General features: G+C 38.5%; 1 protein-coding gene across 1 annotated transcript in view; it reads left to right on the top strand.

The window, feature by feature from the left end:
* LOC124796116 overlaps positions 1 to 17,779 on the top strand; it is a 74,403-nt gene that overhangs the window by 31,805 nt on the left and 24,819 nt on the right. The window contains exon 3 of the mRNA XM_047260205.1: positions 17,482 to 17,698. Coding sequence (XP_047116161.1) covers positions 17,482 to 17,693 — 212 coding nt within the window. The 3' untranslated portion in view covers positions 17,694 to 17,698. The remainder of the gene's footprint in view (positions 1 to 17,481; positions 17,699 to 17,779) is intronic.

Genomic DNA, 17,779 nt, shown 5'->3' with positions numbered 1-17,779 from the left:
CGCATATCCTGCTTTTCACAGGCATTTGCCTTAACCGTTAGCTTCCAGACCTGATTCAAACTTCCTTAATTACTGATGTTTCCGCCTTTGATTCCCAAACACAGTCACCAGAAGTTTTCCCATAGGGTACATGAAATAGCACCATTGAAGGAACAGTGTCAAAAGATGACCATGGCTTACCTTGCAATTACAGAATTACATTCAATGAAATTAAGTGTTTGGATGAGGAAGAGTTGAAAGTACCATGAAATGTAACTAGAGAGAACCAGTCGGGAGTGCTGAGCCTGCAGTGTAATGAATATGTAATTACTAATAATCAGGAAACTTCCAGTTTGATTTATAAGCTTCATTTTGTTGTCATTACTTGATCTGACAAGTAGAACAACAAAATCATCTGAGGACAAGTTAATGATTTTCATGGACTGTACATCTTCACAAATTTTGATAAATATTTACTGAGTTTCACAAAGTCACTTGTTGTACAGGGGACCAGTCAATGATCATCAGTGATAGCCATTACAGTTACTTGCTTTACATTTGAGCTTCCTCGTGCATTGATGTTGTGCTGTAGCATTACGATTAATAGCACAGATATCAATTGAGAGATTTTTTTCATTTTTCTACTCCTGATTGTATCTAATACTAGCAAACCTGACATTGCTTTGTAATTGCTAAATATTTATGGGAACTGGTTATACATCCTAATCTCCTCTTCCCTTCCCCTTCTTTATCCATCTCCTGCTCCCCCTCTCCTTGGCCATCTCCTGCTTCTCCCTCTCTCTGTGCATCACCTCCTCCCCCACTGTCTGTCCCTTACCTCGTCCCCTCTCTGTCTGTCCATCTCCTCCTCCTCCTCTTCCTGTATGTTCATTTTCTCCTTCTCCTCTCTGTCCATCTCTTCTTCCCCTCTCTCTCTGACTTTGAGCCTTGTTTATTGTTACTGCAAAAGCAGACTCCATAGTAGCAGTCTAATCATATGCTGATAAGCCATAAATAAAATTTTCTTGTTTTATGTGTAGGTAGACTGAGAGGAGTAAAACCAAACAGCACATTATTGTGTATACAGTTTTTGTGTAAAATATTTATAATGAGAGAGAATATGTATGAGTGAAACAATTTTCTATTGGTTTAAATGCCACACTGTTGTAGTTGTAACTGACTGTGAGAAAGAAAACAGTACTACACATTTTCCCATCAAAGCACACCACAGCATTTTCTTATTCATAGTTGATTTCAATGGAAACCCTGTACATTGTTGTTAATATATATAGCTTATCAGTCTGAATTCTTATTAGAGTTTCATGTAAAAATTTGAAGTAAATCAGGCAGTAACTTTTCAGGATTTTTGCTAACAACATTCCCCTATTTTTATATATTGTGTATAGGGTGGCAGGTAAAAATTTGATGTAACTTGGTCAAGAACTGATAGAGATTTTTGGTAATGATATTTCCCCTTCATATATAACATGTTTATCTACTGTATGTATTAAAATTTGTTGCCTTTTTGAATGTTCATTGAAGTATCGTGTAAAAGTTTGAAGTAAATCGGCCAAGTTCTTGAGATTTTTGGTAGAAATGTGTCCCCTTTATATATTAAATGTATTTTTATATATTACATACATTTAAAAAGTATATCTTGTTTCTGTCCAAATGTTCAAAAGTACCTAGCCCATTTGTGTCCAAATATTCACTGGAGTATGGTGTAAAAGTTTGAAGGAAATCAGTCAAGAACATTTCAAGGTTTTTGTAGCAATGTTTAGCTTTATATATTACATGTATATTAAAAATGTAAAGCCTATGTCTGTATGAAGGTTAATTAGACTTTCATATAAAAATTTGAATTAAATCAGTAAAGATCTTCAGTAGAAATTTTGGTAACAACATTTCCTCTTTACATATTACATACATATTTACTATCACAGAAACATGGCGTTGCTCAGTTATTTATTTACAGCTGTGTCTTCAAGTCCATCCCATGCAGCATCTGGCCTCGTGCTTACTGTTTATGACATCTTAGCTCCTCAACTACATGTTGTAAAATGATATATCTGGGCAGGTACATTTAGTAACGTGTGGATACGGTCTGAAAAATGTGTTGCAGACAGAGTTAATAGCAATGAAGTATTAAATTTAAATGTTATTCATGATGCAGCAGTTTTTTATGCATCTCACTTTTATGATGTCACATCTCCTAAACCATACAATGATACTACTGTACAATGATACAATATTGTCAGTACACTCAGTGACATATGTGGATATTGTCTGTGAAAGTTTTTGCAAAGAGTTAATACCTACAAAGCAATAAACTTAAACATCATGCATGATGCGGCAGTCTTTCACGTATCTCAGTGTTTATGACATCATATCCCCTGAACTATGTGTCATACAGTGATATTATGTTGCACTTACATTCAGTGCTATATGAGGTCAGCTCAACAAATTCTGGACCATTCGTAATTTCACGCCAGTGGCATGTTGGAGCGACATATGGTTGATATCCCTGCACACGCCTGTGTTTAATGCATCTTGGAATACATCATGTTGCTACCAAGTTTGCACCACAGCTTATGAATTAAGACCAGAAAGACCTTTGCTTTGCTCTCTGTGAAGAACTTTTGGACTGTGCAAATGAGAATGAGATGTTCCTTAAGGGAATCATAACTGGTGATGAGACATGGGTCTACGGTTATGATATTGAGCTCAAGGATCAGTCTTCACAATGGGTCGGGAAAGGTTCTCCAAGACCAGAGAAAGCTCATCAGGTCAGATCAAATGTCAAAGCTATGCTGCTATTTTTCTTTGACTTTGAAGGATTAGTTCATCTTAAACTCATACCATAGGAACAAACTGTTAATCGGGACATGTTGCGATGCCTGTGAGAAGGAAACGTTCTGACATGCAGTGAGACAGTTCATGGCTCATGCATCACAATAATGCGCCCACATATTCATTGCTATTGGTGCACGACTGTTGCACAAAAAACAAAATCACTGTGCTGCCTCATCCTCTGTACCCTCCAGACCTGGCCTCTGTGGACCTTTTTTTTATTTCCAAAGCTGAAAATCCCTTTGAAAGGATGCACATATGCAACATTAGATTAGATGAAAGAAAATTCGCAGATGGCACTTCGTGTGGTCTGTACCAAGACTGTTTCCAGAACTGGAAACGGCATTGGGAGTGGTGTTTCAGTTGTGGAGGAAATTATTTCAAAGGAGACCACGCACAATAAGTAAAAGGTAAACATGGAAAAATTTTGTGGATGTAGTTCCAGAATTTTTTGAACAGACCACGTATGTGGATACTGTCTGCAAAATGTGTCATGAATTGAATTAGTGCTAAAAAAAGTAATAGTGTATAACATCATGCCTCATGCATTACTTTTTCTGCACAAAGAGTGGAAAAGTAGTAAGCAATAAACTTGTTTCCTTTAATCATTTTGTAGAGAAAATTTTTTCGAAATGTTTGAAATTATGTGTAATATTTGTTACAAATTGCTAAGTACTGTCATTCTCAAATACCAGGTGAATAAAATCTGGGAATTCGTGCATCATGGGCTAGATTTCTTTTCATCCCATACCCACCCATTTGACAGGTAGGTTGTTCTTATCCTACAGCGATTGTTACGTGACAGGAAGCTATACGTTTACCTAGTTTGTTTGAAATCGGTGCAGTCATTTAGAAGGAAATACGGAACATACATAGACACACGCATACACACTTCCATCTTTATAGCAAATGGTTCAAATGGCTCTGAGCACTACGGGACTTAACTTCAGAGGTCATCAGTTCCCTAGAACTTAGAACTACTTAAACCTAACTAACCTATGGACATCACACACATCCGTGCCTGAGGCAGGATTCGAATCTGTGACCGTAGCAGTCGCGTGGTTCCAGACTGCAGTAGCGGTCGCGCGGTTCCAGACTGTTGTAGCGGTCGCACAGTTCCAGACTGTAGCGCCTAGAACCGCTCGGCCATCCCAGCCGGCTTTATAGCATGTATGGATATATTTTACATATTGAAAATATGTGTCAATAAAAATAATCAATTTTTGAAAATATAATGTAATTGCCCCCCCCCCTCCCCCCCGCCCCATGAACCATGGACCTTGCCGTTGGTGGGGAGGCTTGCGTGCCTCAACGATACAGATAGCCGTACCGTAGGTGCAACCACAATGGAGGGGTGTCTGTTGAGAGGCCAGACAAACGTGTGCTTTCTGAAGAGGGGCGGCAGCCTTTTCAGTAGTTGCAGGGGCAACAGTCTGGATGATTGACTAATCTGGCCCTGTAACACTAACCAAAATGGCCTTGCTGTTTTGGTACTGAGAACGGCTGAAAGCAAGGGGTAACTACAGCCATAATTTTCCACGAGGGTATGCAGCTTTACTGTATGGTTAAATGATGATGGCGTCCTCTTGGGTAAAATATTCCGGAGGTAAAATAGTCCCCCATTTGGATCTCCGGGCGGGGACTACTCAAGAGGACATCGTTATCAGGAGAAAGAAAACTGGCATTCTACGGATCGGAGCATGGAATGTCAGATCCCTTAATCGGGCAGGTAGGTTAGAAAATTTAAAAAGGGAAATGGATAGGTTAAAGTTAGACATAGTAGGAATTGGTGAAGTTCGGTGGCAGGAGGAACAAGACATTTGGTCAGGTGAATACAGGGATATAAATACAAAATCAAATAGGGGTTACGCAGGAGTAGGTGTAATAATGAATAAAAAAATACGAGTGCGTGTAACCTACTACAAACAGCATAGTGAACGCATTATTGTGGCCAAGGTAGACACGAAGCCCACGCCTACTACAGTAGTACAAGTTTATATGCCAACTAGCTCTGCAGATGATGAAGAAGTTGATGAAATGTATGATGAGATAAAAGAAATTATTCAGGTAGTGAAGGGAGATGAAAATTTAATAGTCACGGGTGACTGGAATTCAACAGTAGGAAATGGAAGAGAAGGAAACGTAGTAGGTGATTGGGGCTAAGAAATGAAAGAGGAAGCTGCCTTGTAGAATTTTGCACAGAGCTTAACTTAATCATAGCTAACACTTGGTTCAAGAATCATGAAAGAAGGTTGCATACATGGAAGAATCCTGGAGATACTGACAGGTTTCAGATAGATTATATAATGGTAAGACAGAGATTTAGGAACCAGGTTTTAAATTGTAAGACATTTCCAGGGGCAGATGTGGACTCTGACCACAATCTATTGGTTACGAACTGTAGATTAAAACTGAAGAAACTGCAAAAGGTAGGAATTAAAGGAGATGGGACCTGGATAAACTGACTAAACCAGAGGTTGTACAGAGTTTCAGGGAGAGTATAAGGGAAAAATTGACAGGAATGGGGGAAAGAAATACAGTAGAAGAAGAATGGGTAGCTTTGAGTAATGAAATAGTGAAGACAGCAGAGGATCAAGTAGGTAAAAAGACGAGGAGTAGTAGAAATCCTTGGGTAACAGAAGAGATACTGAATTTAATTGATGAAAGGAGAAAATACAAAAATGCAGCAAGTGAAGCAGGCAAAAAGAAATACAAACATCTCAAAAATGAGATTGACAGTAAGTGCAAAATGGCTAAGCAGGGATGGCAAGAGGACAAATGTAACGATGTAGAGGCTTATCTCATGAGGGGTAAGATAGATACTGCCTACAGGAAAATTAAAGAGGCCTTTGGAGAAAAGAGAACCACTTGCATGGATATCAAGAGCTCAGATGGAAACCCAGTTCTAAGCAAAGAAGGGAAAGCAGAAAGGTGGAAGGAGTATATAGGGGGTCTATACAGGGGTGATGATGTTCTTAAGAACAATATTATGGAAATGGAAGAGGGGGTAGATGAAGATGAAATGGGAGATATGATACTGCGCGAAGAGTTTGACAGAGCACTGAAAGACCGAAGTCAAAATAAAGCCCCGGGAGTAGACTACATTCCATTAGAACTACTAACAGCCTTGGGAGAGCCAGTCCTGACAAAACTCTACCATCTGGTGAGCAAGATGTATGAGACAGGCGAAATTCTCTGACTTCAAGAAGAATATAATAATTCCAATCCCAAAGAAAGCAGGTGTTGACAGGTGTGAAAATTACTGAACTATCAGTTTAATACGTCACAGCTGCAAAATACTAACGCAAATTCTTTACAGATGAATGGAAAAACTGGTAGAAGCCGACCTCATGGAAGATCAGTTTGGATTCCGTAGAAATGTTGGAAAACGTGAGGCAATACTGACCCTACGACTTATCTTAGAAGAAAGATTAAGGAAAGGCAAACCTACGTTTCTAGCATTTGTGGACTTAGAGAAAGCTTTTGATAATGTTGACTGGAATACTCTCTTTCAAATTCTGAATTTGGCAGGGGTAAAATACAGGGAGCAAAAGGCTATTTACAATTTGTACAGAAAGCAGATGGCAGTTATAAGAGTCGAGGGGCATGAAAGGGAAGCAGTGGTTGGGAAGGGAGTGAGACAGGTGTGTAGCCTCTACACGATGCTATTCAATCTGTATATTGAGCAAGCAGTAAAGGAAACGAAAGATAAGTTCGGAGTAGGTATTAAAATCCATGGAGAAGAAATAAAAACTTTGAGGTTTGCCAATGCCATTGTAATTCTGTCAGAAACAGCAAAGGAATTGGAAGAGCAGTTGAACGGAATGGACAGTGTCTTGAAAGGATGATATAAGATGAACATCAACAAAAGCAAAACGAGGATAATGGAATGTAGTCAAATTAAGTCAGGTTATGCTGCGGGAATTAGATTAAGAAATGAGACATTTCAAGTAGTAAAGGAGTTTTGCTATTTGGGGAGCAAAATAACTGATGATGGTCGAAGTAGAGAGGATATAAAATGTAGACTGGCAATGGCAAGGAAAGCGTTTCTGAAGAAGAGAAATTTGTTAACATTGAGTATAGATTTAAGTGTCAGGAAGTCATTTATGAAAGTATTTGTATGGAGTGTAGCCATGTATGGAAGTGAAACATGGACAATAAATAGTTTAGACAAGAAGAGAATAGAAGCTTTCAAAATGTGGTGCTACAGAAGTTTGCTGAAGATTAGATGGGTAGGTCAAATGACTAATGAGGAGGTGTTGAATAGAATTGGGGAGAAGAGGAGTTTGTGGCACAACTTGACTAGAAGAAGGGATCGGTTGGTAGGACATGTTCTGAGACATCAAGGGGTCACCAATTTAGTACTGGAGGGCAGCGTGGAGGGTAAAAATCGTAGAGGGAGACCAAGAGATGAATACACTAAGCAGATTCAGAAGGATGTAGGCTGCAGTAGGTACTGGGAGATGAAGAGGCTTGCACAGGATAGAGTAGCGTGGAGAGCTGCATCAAACCAGTCTCAGGACTGAAGACCACAACAACAACAATGTAATTGGAAAGAGAAAAAAATGTACTCACCAAGTGGCATCAGGAGAACACATGTGTAAACGTTAAGGAAATGTGCAAGCTTTTGGAACAAGTGGAGTAAACAGCGAAGGAAGGGGAATGAAGGAAAAGGACAGCTGAGGCTTAGGAGATGGGGAGAGTTAGTCACTTGGTGTGTCAGTCAGGGGAGACTTACCAGATGGGACGAGAATGAAAAATTGGTTGTTGGAGACTGCACAAGATTTGACAACCTGAGAGCTTAGAGTTGGATAATTAGGGACTGCACTGGACAAGATTTGAAAATCTGGGAGCCTAGAGTTAGAAGAGAGGTTAATAAGCCAGACAGAGATTACTGGCAAAACATCATGCAAGAAAGAGTGGAAAGCTAAGTGCATTGCGGGAGGAGGAGGGGGGGTTTTACAGGTCAAAAAATAATATATGTAGAAAATTAAAAGGGAATGAAGAGAGGAGTAGTTAGTGAGAAGAAATGCCTAGTTCAAAGAAATTAGCATAAATTCAAGCTAGGTGGATGGCAAGAGCCAAGGACAGATTGTAATGCCAATTATCACCTATGGAGTCCTGAGATGGTAGTGTCCAGGGGAAGAAACCAGATACCATTTATGGAGAAATGGGTACTGAAGTCATAGCTGCCACGTTGTAGAGCATGCTCTGCAACAGTATATTGTGTGTGGCCAGTGTACACCCTCTGTCTATGTCCATTCAGCCCACCACCTGTACCACATGTACTGCCCTCGGCTTTCTGCTCTTATTAACTCTTGCACAGTGTTTTGTCATTAATCTCTTTCTTGCACATTACCCTATATCATTCAATGTTATTTTGGAGCATATCAACTCATTTTCAAGGAAAGAAACAGTAACAAGGAGTATTTGAGCCAAGATTTGAATGTCAGCAGGCTTTACCATGCCTTTAAGGATAGATATTCAGACTCCAAAATTATGGATATCTTTTATTATCAAACCTTAAAAAATCTTTTCCTGCAAATTTCATTCCATCAACCATGCATTGATACTTGCTCTAAATGCGGCTTTCTATCAGTGAAGCTGTCAGCAAACCCTGGCAACAGAAAAGCTAAAACTGCTTTAGAAATACACCACAAAAAGGTGGAAAGCAAGAGAAGCAATGAAAGAAGATACTATATCTTGTCAGCTTCCTAATAGTGGCATGACCGTTTGTTTGATAGATCTAGAACAAGTGTTATCTCTGCCTTCTATAACTCACAGTCAGATGTATCATTTGTGTCAGCTTTCATGCTACAATCTGTGTGTTCATGTTGGCGACATCAATAAGGGGCTAATGTTTTTGTGGCATGAGGATACGAGTGGCCAAGGCAGCGATGAATTTGCTTCATGCCTCCTTAAAGCACTTAGTAGACCTGACTATTGTAGGAAACAGAAGCTTACTATCTGGTCTTATAACTGCATTGGCCAGAATAAGAATATAATGATGCTTTTTCTTTGGATTTATCTGACGGTTTTAGGGAAGTAAGATGAGATAAATCATAAATTTTTATTCTTTGGCCATTCATTTACATCGTGTGACAAGAGATTTTTCCGACTTTGAAAAACATGTAAGAGACTGGAAGGCTGTCATGTACCTAAGGACCTTGTGAAACTTACTGAGAATGCAACACCTAACAATCCATTTGTGATTACTATGCTCCAGCCTGAAGAGTTTTTTGATTTTTAAAAAGCAGCCAATATACATATTAACACAACTAAAATAAATATTTCCAAATGTAGCTAGATTCAAGTGAAATAAAGTGCTCCTGGCACTGTGAAGATGAGAACAATGTTCATCGAACTTGAAGAATGGAGCACCTACAATATTTTCAAGAAGGGGTTACCACAGATATAATAAATTATTTTACTGTCACAACAATGTAAAAATAAACTGTTAGCTGAAAAGAAATAGGACCTGCAACACATGCTACCATATCTGAAAGTAGCTAATAGAACATTTTTCGAACAGTTGATCAATTGAAATTGCTTTTGTACTCTGTAAAATTAAGTATATTATCAAAAAGAGTTTAATCATAGGCTAGTGTATCTGTAAAATGTCTATTATTGAAAAAACCGATAAATGCTTGAAATTTCTTTTATTGGCACATACTTGGTTTTTGCTAATAACTGTACAGCATTCTGAATTCTTCGGAATAATATAATTATTTTCATTGATAAAATCAAGGGAACTTCAAACATTTTTGCAATATTTGTATCACTCTTACTGTACACAACAAATAAAAAATATTGTTCAGATTTTTTTATTAAAATATTTTTGTCAAAAAAATTGGATAACTCAGAATCAGTTTTTTTGCACTTATCCCATTATTGATTTCCAATCTACATCTAAATCAGAGATGATAGTATTCCTACATATATCACACAGTGTCAGACATTTCACTAATAAAATTGTTCATATTAAATTGTGACATCACAGCAGTCATTGTTTTTGACATTACAGCAGTCATTGTTTTTAGAGACAAGAAAATCAAACAACTGGAGATTTGTATAAAATCTGTTGGTAGAAATGATATACCCTCTGCCCAAATATCTTGCAAGCAAAGACAGAATGACTGAGATGCAAAAGGATATTCACTATATTGTGGTGCCAATGTAGTGTCTTTTCCTGTCTGTATTGTAAAGCACCCTAAATAGCTACTGTTTACTTTGCACAAGCAGAATTATTTGATCCCAAGATGAGAATGTTTTGTTGTTATGTACTGTTCTACAGAAAGCCACCATTTCCACAACAAAAGGGACTTGTTGTTGTTCTTGTGGTCTTCAGTCCAGAGACTGGTTTAATGCAGCTCTCCATGCTACTCTGTTCTGTGCAAGCCTCTACATCTTCAAATAACTACTGCAACCTACATCCTTCTGAATCTGCTTAGTTTATTCATTTCTTGGTCTCCCTCTACAATTTCTACCCTCCACATTTCCCTCCAGTATTAAATTGTTGATCTGTTGGTACCTCAGAATGTGTCCTACCAACTGATCCCTTCTTCTAGTCAAGTTGTGCCACAAATTCCTCTTCTCCCCAATTCTGTTCAGTACCTCCTCATTAGTTACGTGATCTACCCATCTAATCTTCAGCATTCTTCTGCAGCACCACATTTTGAAAGCTTCTATTCTCTTCTTGTCTAAACTAATTACCGTATTTACTCGAATCTAAGCCGCAGTCGAATCTAAGCCACACCTGAAAAATGAGACTCGAAATAAAGGAAAAAAAAATTTCCCGAATCTAAGCCGCACCTGAAATTTGAGACTTGAAATTCAAGGGGAGAGAAAAGTTTTCGGCCGCACCTCCAAATCGAAACAAAGTTGGTCCATTGTAATATGAGACACAATTTAGGTCGAATGAAAGACGATACAGCTACAGTAGTTTGGTTCGAGTCGTAAGCTTAGCAATTAAGCTTTTCCAGGTAGCCATTGCTATGCGTCAGGCGCTCCGTCCGTATTTATATGGGTACCCTTCCTTTTCCACGTGCTTCGTCTGGTTTGAAGTGATTGCTTATTTTTCTTTGATCTGATAAGTGCCATTTTCTTTGTTATAGGTGTTTACGTCACTCTAAGCTGAAAATGCATTACTGTACTGTGTAATGCATTATTTGTCGCATTTTGATAGTGCGTGTTTACGGCCTGTCGCCGCTCGCGGCATGACTTGCTTTTGTGCGCGCTACCGCCGCTTAAAAAAAAAAGGAATCGTCTCATTAGCGAAACAATGGCAAGAGACTGCTATTTGTTGTTACTTACACTGCTGCTTTCTTTGATAATGATCAACAAGAACCAAATGCGTATGATAAGAACATGCGTATGATAGAACATGTTCTGAACGAGAGTTTTGCGAAAATTTTCCTCCGTTTGAAAATCTTTGCGGCCGCTTCTTTAGTACATCAAATTCTGCACAGAAATTAGTCATCTTACATTTAAAATCTAGTCATTTGCCGTGCTTCGTTTCTGACTGTATCACTATTAGGCATAAGAATAATACGAATATAAACATGACACGATACGTATATTCTTCCGCGTTTGCTGTTGTCTCACTCTAGTTTCGTAGTTTATTACGCAGACAGGATTTAAATGAGATAGCAGCAAACACGAAAGAATACATGGCAAAATGTTTATATTCGTATTATTCTTATGGTGAAGAGAATACTGCATGTGATTCACATTTCATCAGGTTCCTATTAGCAACCATCTCTTCTCACAGGCAGGAAAAAACTCGGAACGTAGAGTTCCCTAACAGTCTTGCCAGTTGGATTTTCGTAGTACATTGAAATTCTGCTACATTCGAAGATGAACAATACGGAATTTGTATTTACTTCGTTGGATAATGTATGAAAATGCAGTGGTCGAAACTCGGGGCGGAGAAAAAAAAAAGCTCATCTTCTACCTTTTTTTTTAAATTTATTTACTGATGCAGAGGTTTTGGCACCAGTATTTATCTTTGTGCCCACAAAGCATGCTTGTGTAGCGCTACATATATTCGACGGCAGAAGTTAGTTGTGGCGGCACCTATCAACATTTTTTCAGAACTTCCACTTGCTTTGCACTCGATTCTAAGCCGCAGGCGGTTTTTTAGGTTAAAAAATCCGGAAAAAAAGTGTGGCTTAGATTCGAGTAAATACGGTATTGTCTATGTTTCACTCCCACACATGGCTACACTCCATAAAATACTTTCAGAAAAGACTTCTTGACACTCAAATCTATACTTGATGTTAACAAATTTCTCTCCTTCAGAAACACTTTCTTTGCCATAACCAGTCTAAATTTTATATCCTCACTGCTTTGACAGTCATCAGTTGTTTTGCTTCCCAAGTAGCAAAAGTCATTTAATTTGACTACATTCGATTATCCTCATTTTGCTTTTGTTGATGTTCATCTTTTATCTTCCTTTCAAGACACTGTCCATTCCGTTCAACTGCTCTTCCAGGTCCTTGCTGTCTCTGACAGAATTACAATGACATTGGCAAACCTCAAAGTTTTTATTTCTTCTCCATGGGTTTTAATTCCTACTCCAAATTTTTCTTTTGTTTCCTTCACTGCTTGCTCAATACACAGATTGAATAACATCGGGGACAGGCTACAACCCTGTCTCACTCCCTTCCCAACCGCTGCTTCCCTTTCATGCCCCTCAACTCTTATAACTGCCATCTGGTTTCTGTATAAATTGTAAATAGCCTTTCGCTCCCTGTATTTTACCCCTGCCACCTTCAGAATTTGAAAGAGAGTATTCCAATCAACATTGTCAAAAGCTTTCTCTGAGTCTACAAATGCTAGAAATGTAGGTTTGCCTTTCCTTAACCTATCTTATAAGATAAGTTGTAGGGCCAGTATTGCCTTGTGTGTTCCAACATTTCTACAAAATCCAAACTGATCTTCCCTGAAGTTGGCTTCTACCAGTTTTTCCATTCATTTCTAAATAATTCATGCTAGTATTTTGCAACCGCGACTTAATAGCTTGGTAATTTTCACACCTGTCAGCTCCTGCTTTCTTTGGGATTGGAATTATTATATTCATCTTAAAGTCTGAAGGTATTTCACCTGTCTCATACATCTTGCTCAACAAATGGAAGAGTTTTGTCATGGCTGGCTCTCCCAAGGCTATCAGTAGTTCTAACGGAATGTTGTCCACTCCCGAGGCCTTGTTTTGACTTAGGTCTTTCAGTGCTTTGTCAAATTCTTCATGCAGTATCATATCTCCCATTTCATCTTCATTTACGTTCTCTTCTATTTCCATAATATTGTCCTCAAGTACAGTGCCATTGTATAGACCCTCTATATACTCCTTCCACTTTTCTGCTTTCTCTACTTTGCTTAGGACTGGTTTTCCATCTGATTTCTTGATATTTATACAGGTGGTCCTCTTTCCTCCAAAGGTTGTGGCGTTTGCCTGCTTTATTTCTTCGTTGATAGTCCTCAGTGTTGTTGTACTGCATTGTTATACTGGCTGAAAAATGGAAGGTAGTAGTTCAACTCTGGCTACTGTAAATGATGTAGCCGACAGTTGTACAACTATGATACACAGGTCTTTACTTTCACTGTTCAAAACCCCCCAATATTACACAATGATATGGCCAGTTTACTATTGGTAAATGATGAAAAGCCTCATTAATAGGTTGCAGGCAACATCAGCATACTGCTACGATAGTTTGCTGTTGAATAACTATGAGCAGTAAAAATCTAACCACACACTTCACAGTTGTTGCAGAATAATACGGTATGTCTGACCTTATTTTGCAAATAAATTAAACATTACCATTAATTATTCTAACACATGGCCTATTTGTGTTAAACTTATTCCATTGTTAAGTTGATGCAGTGTTGTTATTCTAACAAACACATGTTTCATGTCAAAATCGGGCATAGACTGACTGTCTTGGGATCAAAAATCGGTCCTTTATGTATTCTTACAATAATGGGCTCTGAAACTATATATTGTTCGATGTTTAAGTTCAGAAATTACAATTAAAACATAAGTCATTCAATTAACTGAATACACTGAAAAATTCCTTCTTTTTAACTGTTCCTTCTACCACAAAACTTAGGCCAAATTGTTTGCTTAAGTAATGAAATTAACAGATATAGTTATACAAACAATACTTTTGACAAACCTGATAATTATTTTGGGAATAATTAAGGGCTGGCTTTGCTAATATGTTTTTGAATAGAGTCAAATAGATACTTTAAGACTCCCACTAGTTCTTCTTCCAAATGTTTATAATTAGTGCAGAATTTATATTTGTTTATGTCAGCAATAAACTCTAAGTCACGAAACAATTACTGATTTCACCCTATAACAAAAGTATTAACTAGGAATGGTCAAAATAAATTAGTAAATTAATTACATACTAAGCACAAAATTATACCTGGTGCTATATTCCTTAAGACTGAGGGGCAACCTTTTTCTTTTAAGGATTATAGTCATACATGTTAATAACAATTAGACAAAAATGAAAATAAAATGAATTTAAGGAGGCAGATGGCAAAACGAGAGGAAGTAAAGAGATCTCAGCTTGCTTCATCACAAGGTCTCTTTAATTTTCCTGTGGGTAGTATCTGTCTCACCCCTAGTGATACATACTTCTACATCCATACATTTGCCCTCTAGCCATCCCTGCTTAGTCATTTTGCACTTCCTGTCAATTTCCATTTTTTAGACGTTTGTATTCCTTTTCGCCTGCTTCATTTACTGCATTTTTATATTTTCTGCTTTCATCAATTAAATTTAATATCTCTTCTGTTGCCCATGGATTTCTACTAGCCCTCATCTTTTTACCTACTTGATCCTCTACTGCCTTCATTCTTTTATCTCTGAAAGCTACCCATTGTTCTTCTACTGTATCTCTTTCCCCTGTTCTTGTCAATCGTTTACTAATGCTCTCTCTGAAACTCTGTACAACCTCTGGTTCTTTCAATTTATCCAGGTCCCATCTCCTTAATTTCCTACCTTTTTTGCAGTTTCTTCAGTTTTTATCAACCATTCATAACGAATAAATTGTGGCCAAAGTCCACATATGGCGCTGGAAATGTCTTACAATTTAAAACCTGGTTCCTAAATATCTGTCTTAACATTATATAATCTATCTAAAACCTTCCAGTGTCTCCAGGCCTCTTCCACATACACAATCTTCTTCCATGATTCTTAAACCAAGTCTTAGCTATGATTAAGTTATGCTCTGCGCAAAATTCTACCAGGTGTCTTTCATTCCTTACCCCCAGTCCATATTCACGTACCACTTTTCCTTCTCTTCCTTTTCGTACTATTGAATTCCAGTCCCCCACGACTATTAAATTTTTGCCTCCCTTAACTATCTGAACATCAACAAAAGCAAAACGAGGATAATGGAATGTAGTCAAATTAAGTCGGGTGATGCTGAGAAAATTAGATTAGGAAATGAGACTAGACACTTAAACTAATAAAGGAGTTTTGCTATTTGAGGAGCAAAATAACTGATGATGGTCGAAGTAGAGAGGATATAAAATGTAGACTGGCAATGGCAAGGAAAGCGTTTCTGAAGAAGAGGAATTTGTTAACATTGAGTATAGATTTAAGTGTCAGGAAGTCGTTTCTGAAAGTATTTGTATGGAGTGTAGCCATGTATCGAAATGAAACATGGACGATAAATAGTTTGGACAAGAAGAGAGTGGAAGCTTTCGAGATGTGGTGATACAGAAGAATGCTGAAGATTAGATGAGTAGATCACGTAACTAATGAGGAGGTATTGAATAGAATAGGGGAGAAGAGGAGTTTGTGGCACAACTTGACAAGAAGAAGGGACCGGTTCGTAGGACGCGTTCTGAGGCATCAAGGGATCACAAATTTAGCATTGGAGGGCAGCATGGAGGGTAAAAATCGTAGAGAGAGACCAAGAGATGAATACACTAAGCAGATTAAGAAGGATGTAGATTGCTGTAAGTACTGGGAGATGAAGAAGCTTGCACAGGATAGAGTAGCATGGAGAGCTGCATCAAACCAGTCTCAGGGCTGAAGACCACAACAACAACAACTATCTGAATAATTTCTTTTATCACATCATACATTTCTCCAATCTCTTCATCATCTGCGGAGCTAGTTGGCTTATAATCTTCTATTACTGTGGTAGGTGTGGACTTAGTGTCCATCTTGGCTACAATAATGCGTTCACTAAGCTCTTCGTAGTAGCTTATCTGTGTTCCTATTTTTTTTTATTCGTTATTAAACCTACGCCTGCATTACCCTTATTTGATTTTGTATTTATAACCCTGTATTCACCTGACCCAGAAGTCGTGTTCCTCCTGCCACTGAACTTCACTAATTCCCACCATATGTAACTTCAAGCTATCCATTTCCCTTTTTAAGTTTTCTAACCTACTTGCCCGATTAAGGGATCTGACAGTACGAGCTCCTATCCATAGAATGCCAGTGTGTGTGTGTGTGTGTGGGGGGGGGGGGGGGTTGTTGTTGTCCCCCCCCCCCTCCCCCGCCTCCACCCCCCCTCCCCCCTGCTAATAACGAGGTCCTCCTGAGAAGTACCTGCCCAGAGATCCAAATAGGGGACTATTTTACCTCCAGAATATTTTACCCAAGAGGACACCATCATCATTTAACTATGCAGTAAAGCTACTGCATGCCCTCGGGATAAATTACAGCTGTAGTTTCCCTTTGTTTCAGCCGTTCACAGTACCCGCAGAGCAAGGCCATTTTGCTTGACATTACAAGGCCAGATCAGTCAATCATCCAGACTGTTGCCCCTGAAACTACTGAAAAGGTTGCTGCCCCTCTTCAGGAATCACACATTTGTCTGGCCTCTCAATAGGTACCCTTCCGCTGAGGTTGCACCTATGGTAAGGCTATCTGTATCGCCAGACATCGGTTTCAATTTGTTTAATTTAACAGAAATACCAGAGTATTTCATATAATAACTATTGTTGTTAATCTGATGAAACTTCGATAGAAGGCTAAATCTACTTTCCGAAATCATATTCAAAGAATTTCTTTCCATGATTAATATGTTTGAAAATGGGTTTCTGAACTTTTCCATTTAAGGATAGCATTGTGAACAAAAAAATGCAACTCTCCATTGTTCATTGGTATTCATTTGTGCCCATACAATTGTTGGTTCAGTGTGTCCACATGTGACCTTACAAACTGCTTAGCATATTTTTTCATCTCATTACTTGTCATTGTTATCAACCTGTCATTTTAAAAAATCAAGCAGAGTCAGAGAAACTGCAAATTTACTCCTATCTGCACTACAATTCTCAAACCACATTCTTGTAGGACTGCTAGGAGCAGTCAGCATTTCTTCAATTTCACCTTTGTCACCAGACACAGTCATTAAAGTCCTCATCATCTCTGTCTTCTCAACTGCCTGAAAAGTTTATCACTGAACCACTCAGTACCATTTTCATTTAATAAGCTTTCACTTTCTTCATCACACAAAGATGGGGATGTTGTACACTTTGACATGTTTACTCCTCTCTGAACAAAGTTTGCTACCTGATGAAATAATTGTTTCATGCAGAAGCATCAGTGACATTGATTAGATAATGCTTACACTAGGTAGTGCAACCCTTGCAGCTGATACACAACTCTAAATGCATTTCTAGGACCTACTGAATGTTGCCGACTGCGGGCCCGAGCACCGTTAAAAGATTGTGCAGCACGACGGCGCTGGGCAGCAAGAACTCAGTTCGAGGAGCACGCACAGCGAAGCAATTGCCCTGCACAACTCCAGTTCATACAGCACAGTGATAGTGCTGCTGTGGATCCTGAGCTGAACTCGTGGAACATGGTCAATGGGTTAAAATACCATGTGTGAAGAATGTGAGTTGAGTAACCATGCAAGTTTTGTTCCCAATAGATCAGCATGCTTGTGCTGCAATATGTTATAAAATTCTGTGGATT

This window comes from Schistocerca piceifrons, chromosome 4 (assembly GCF_021461385.2).
Source record: "Schistocerca piceifrons isolate TAMUIC-IGC-003096 chromosome 4, iqSchPice1.1, whole genome shotgun sequence".
Classification (NCBI taxonomy): Eukaryota; Metazoa; Arthropoda; class Insecta; order Orthoptera; family Acrididae; genus Schistocerca; species Schistocerca piceifrons.
This window is presented reverse-complemented; position numbering and strand designations above follow the sequence as displayed.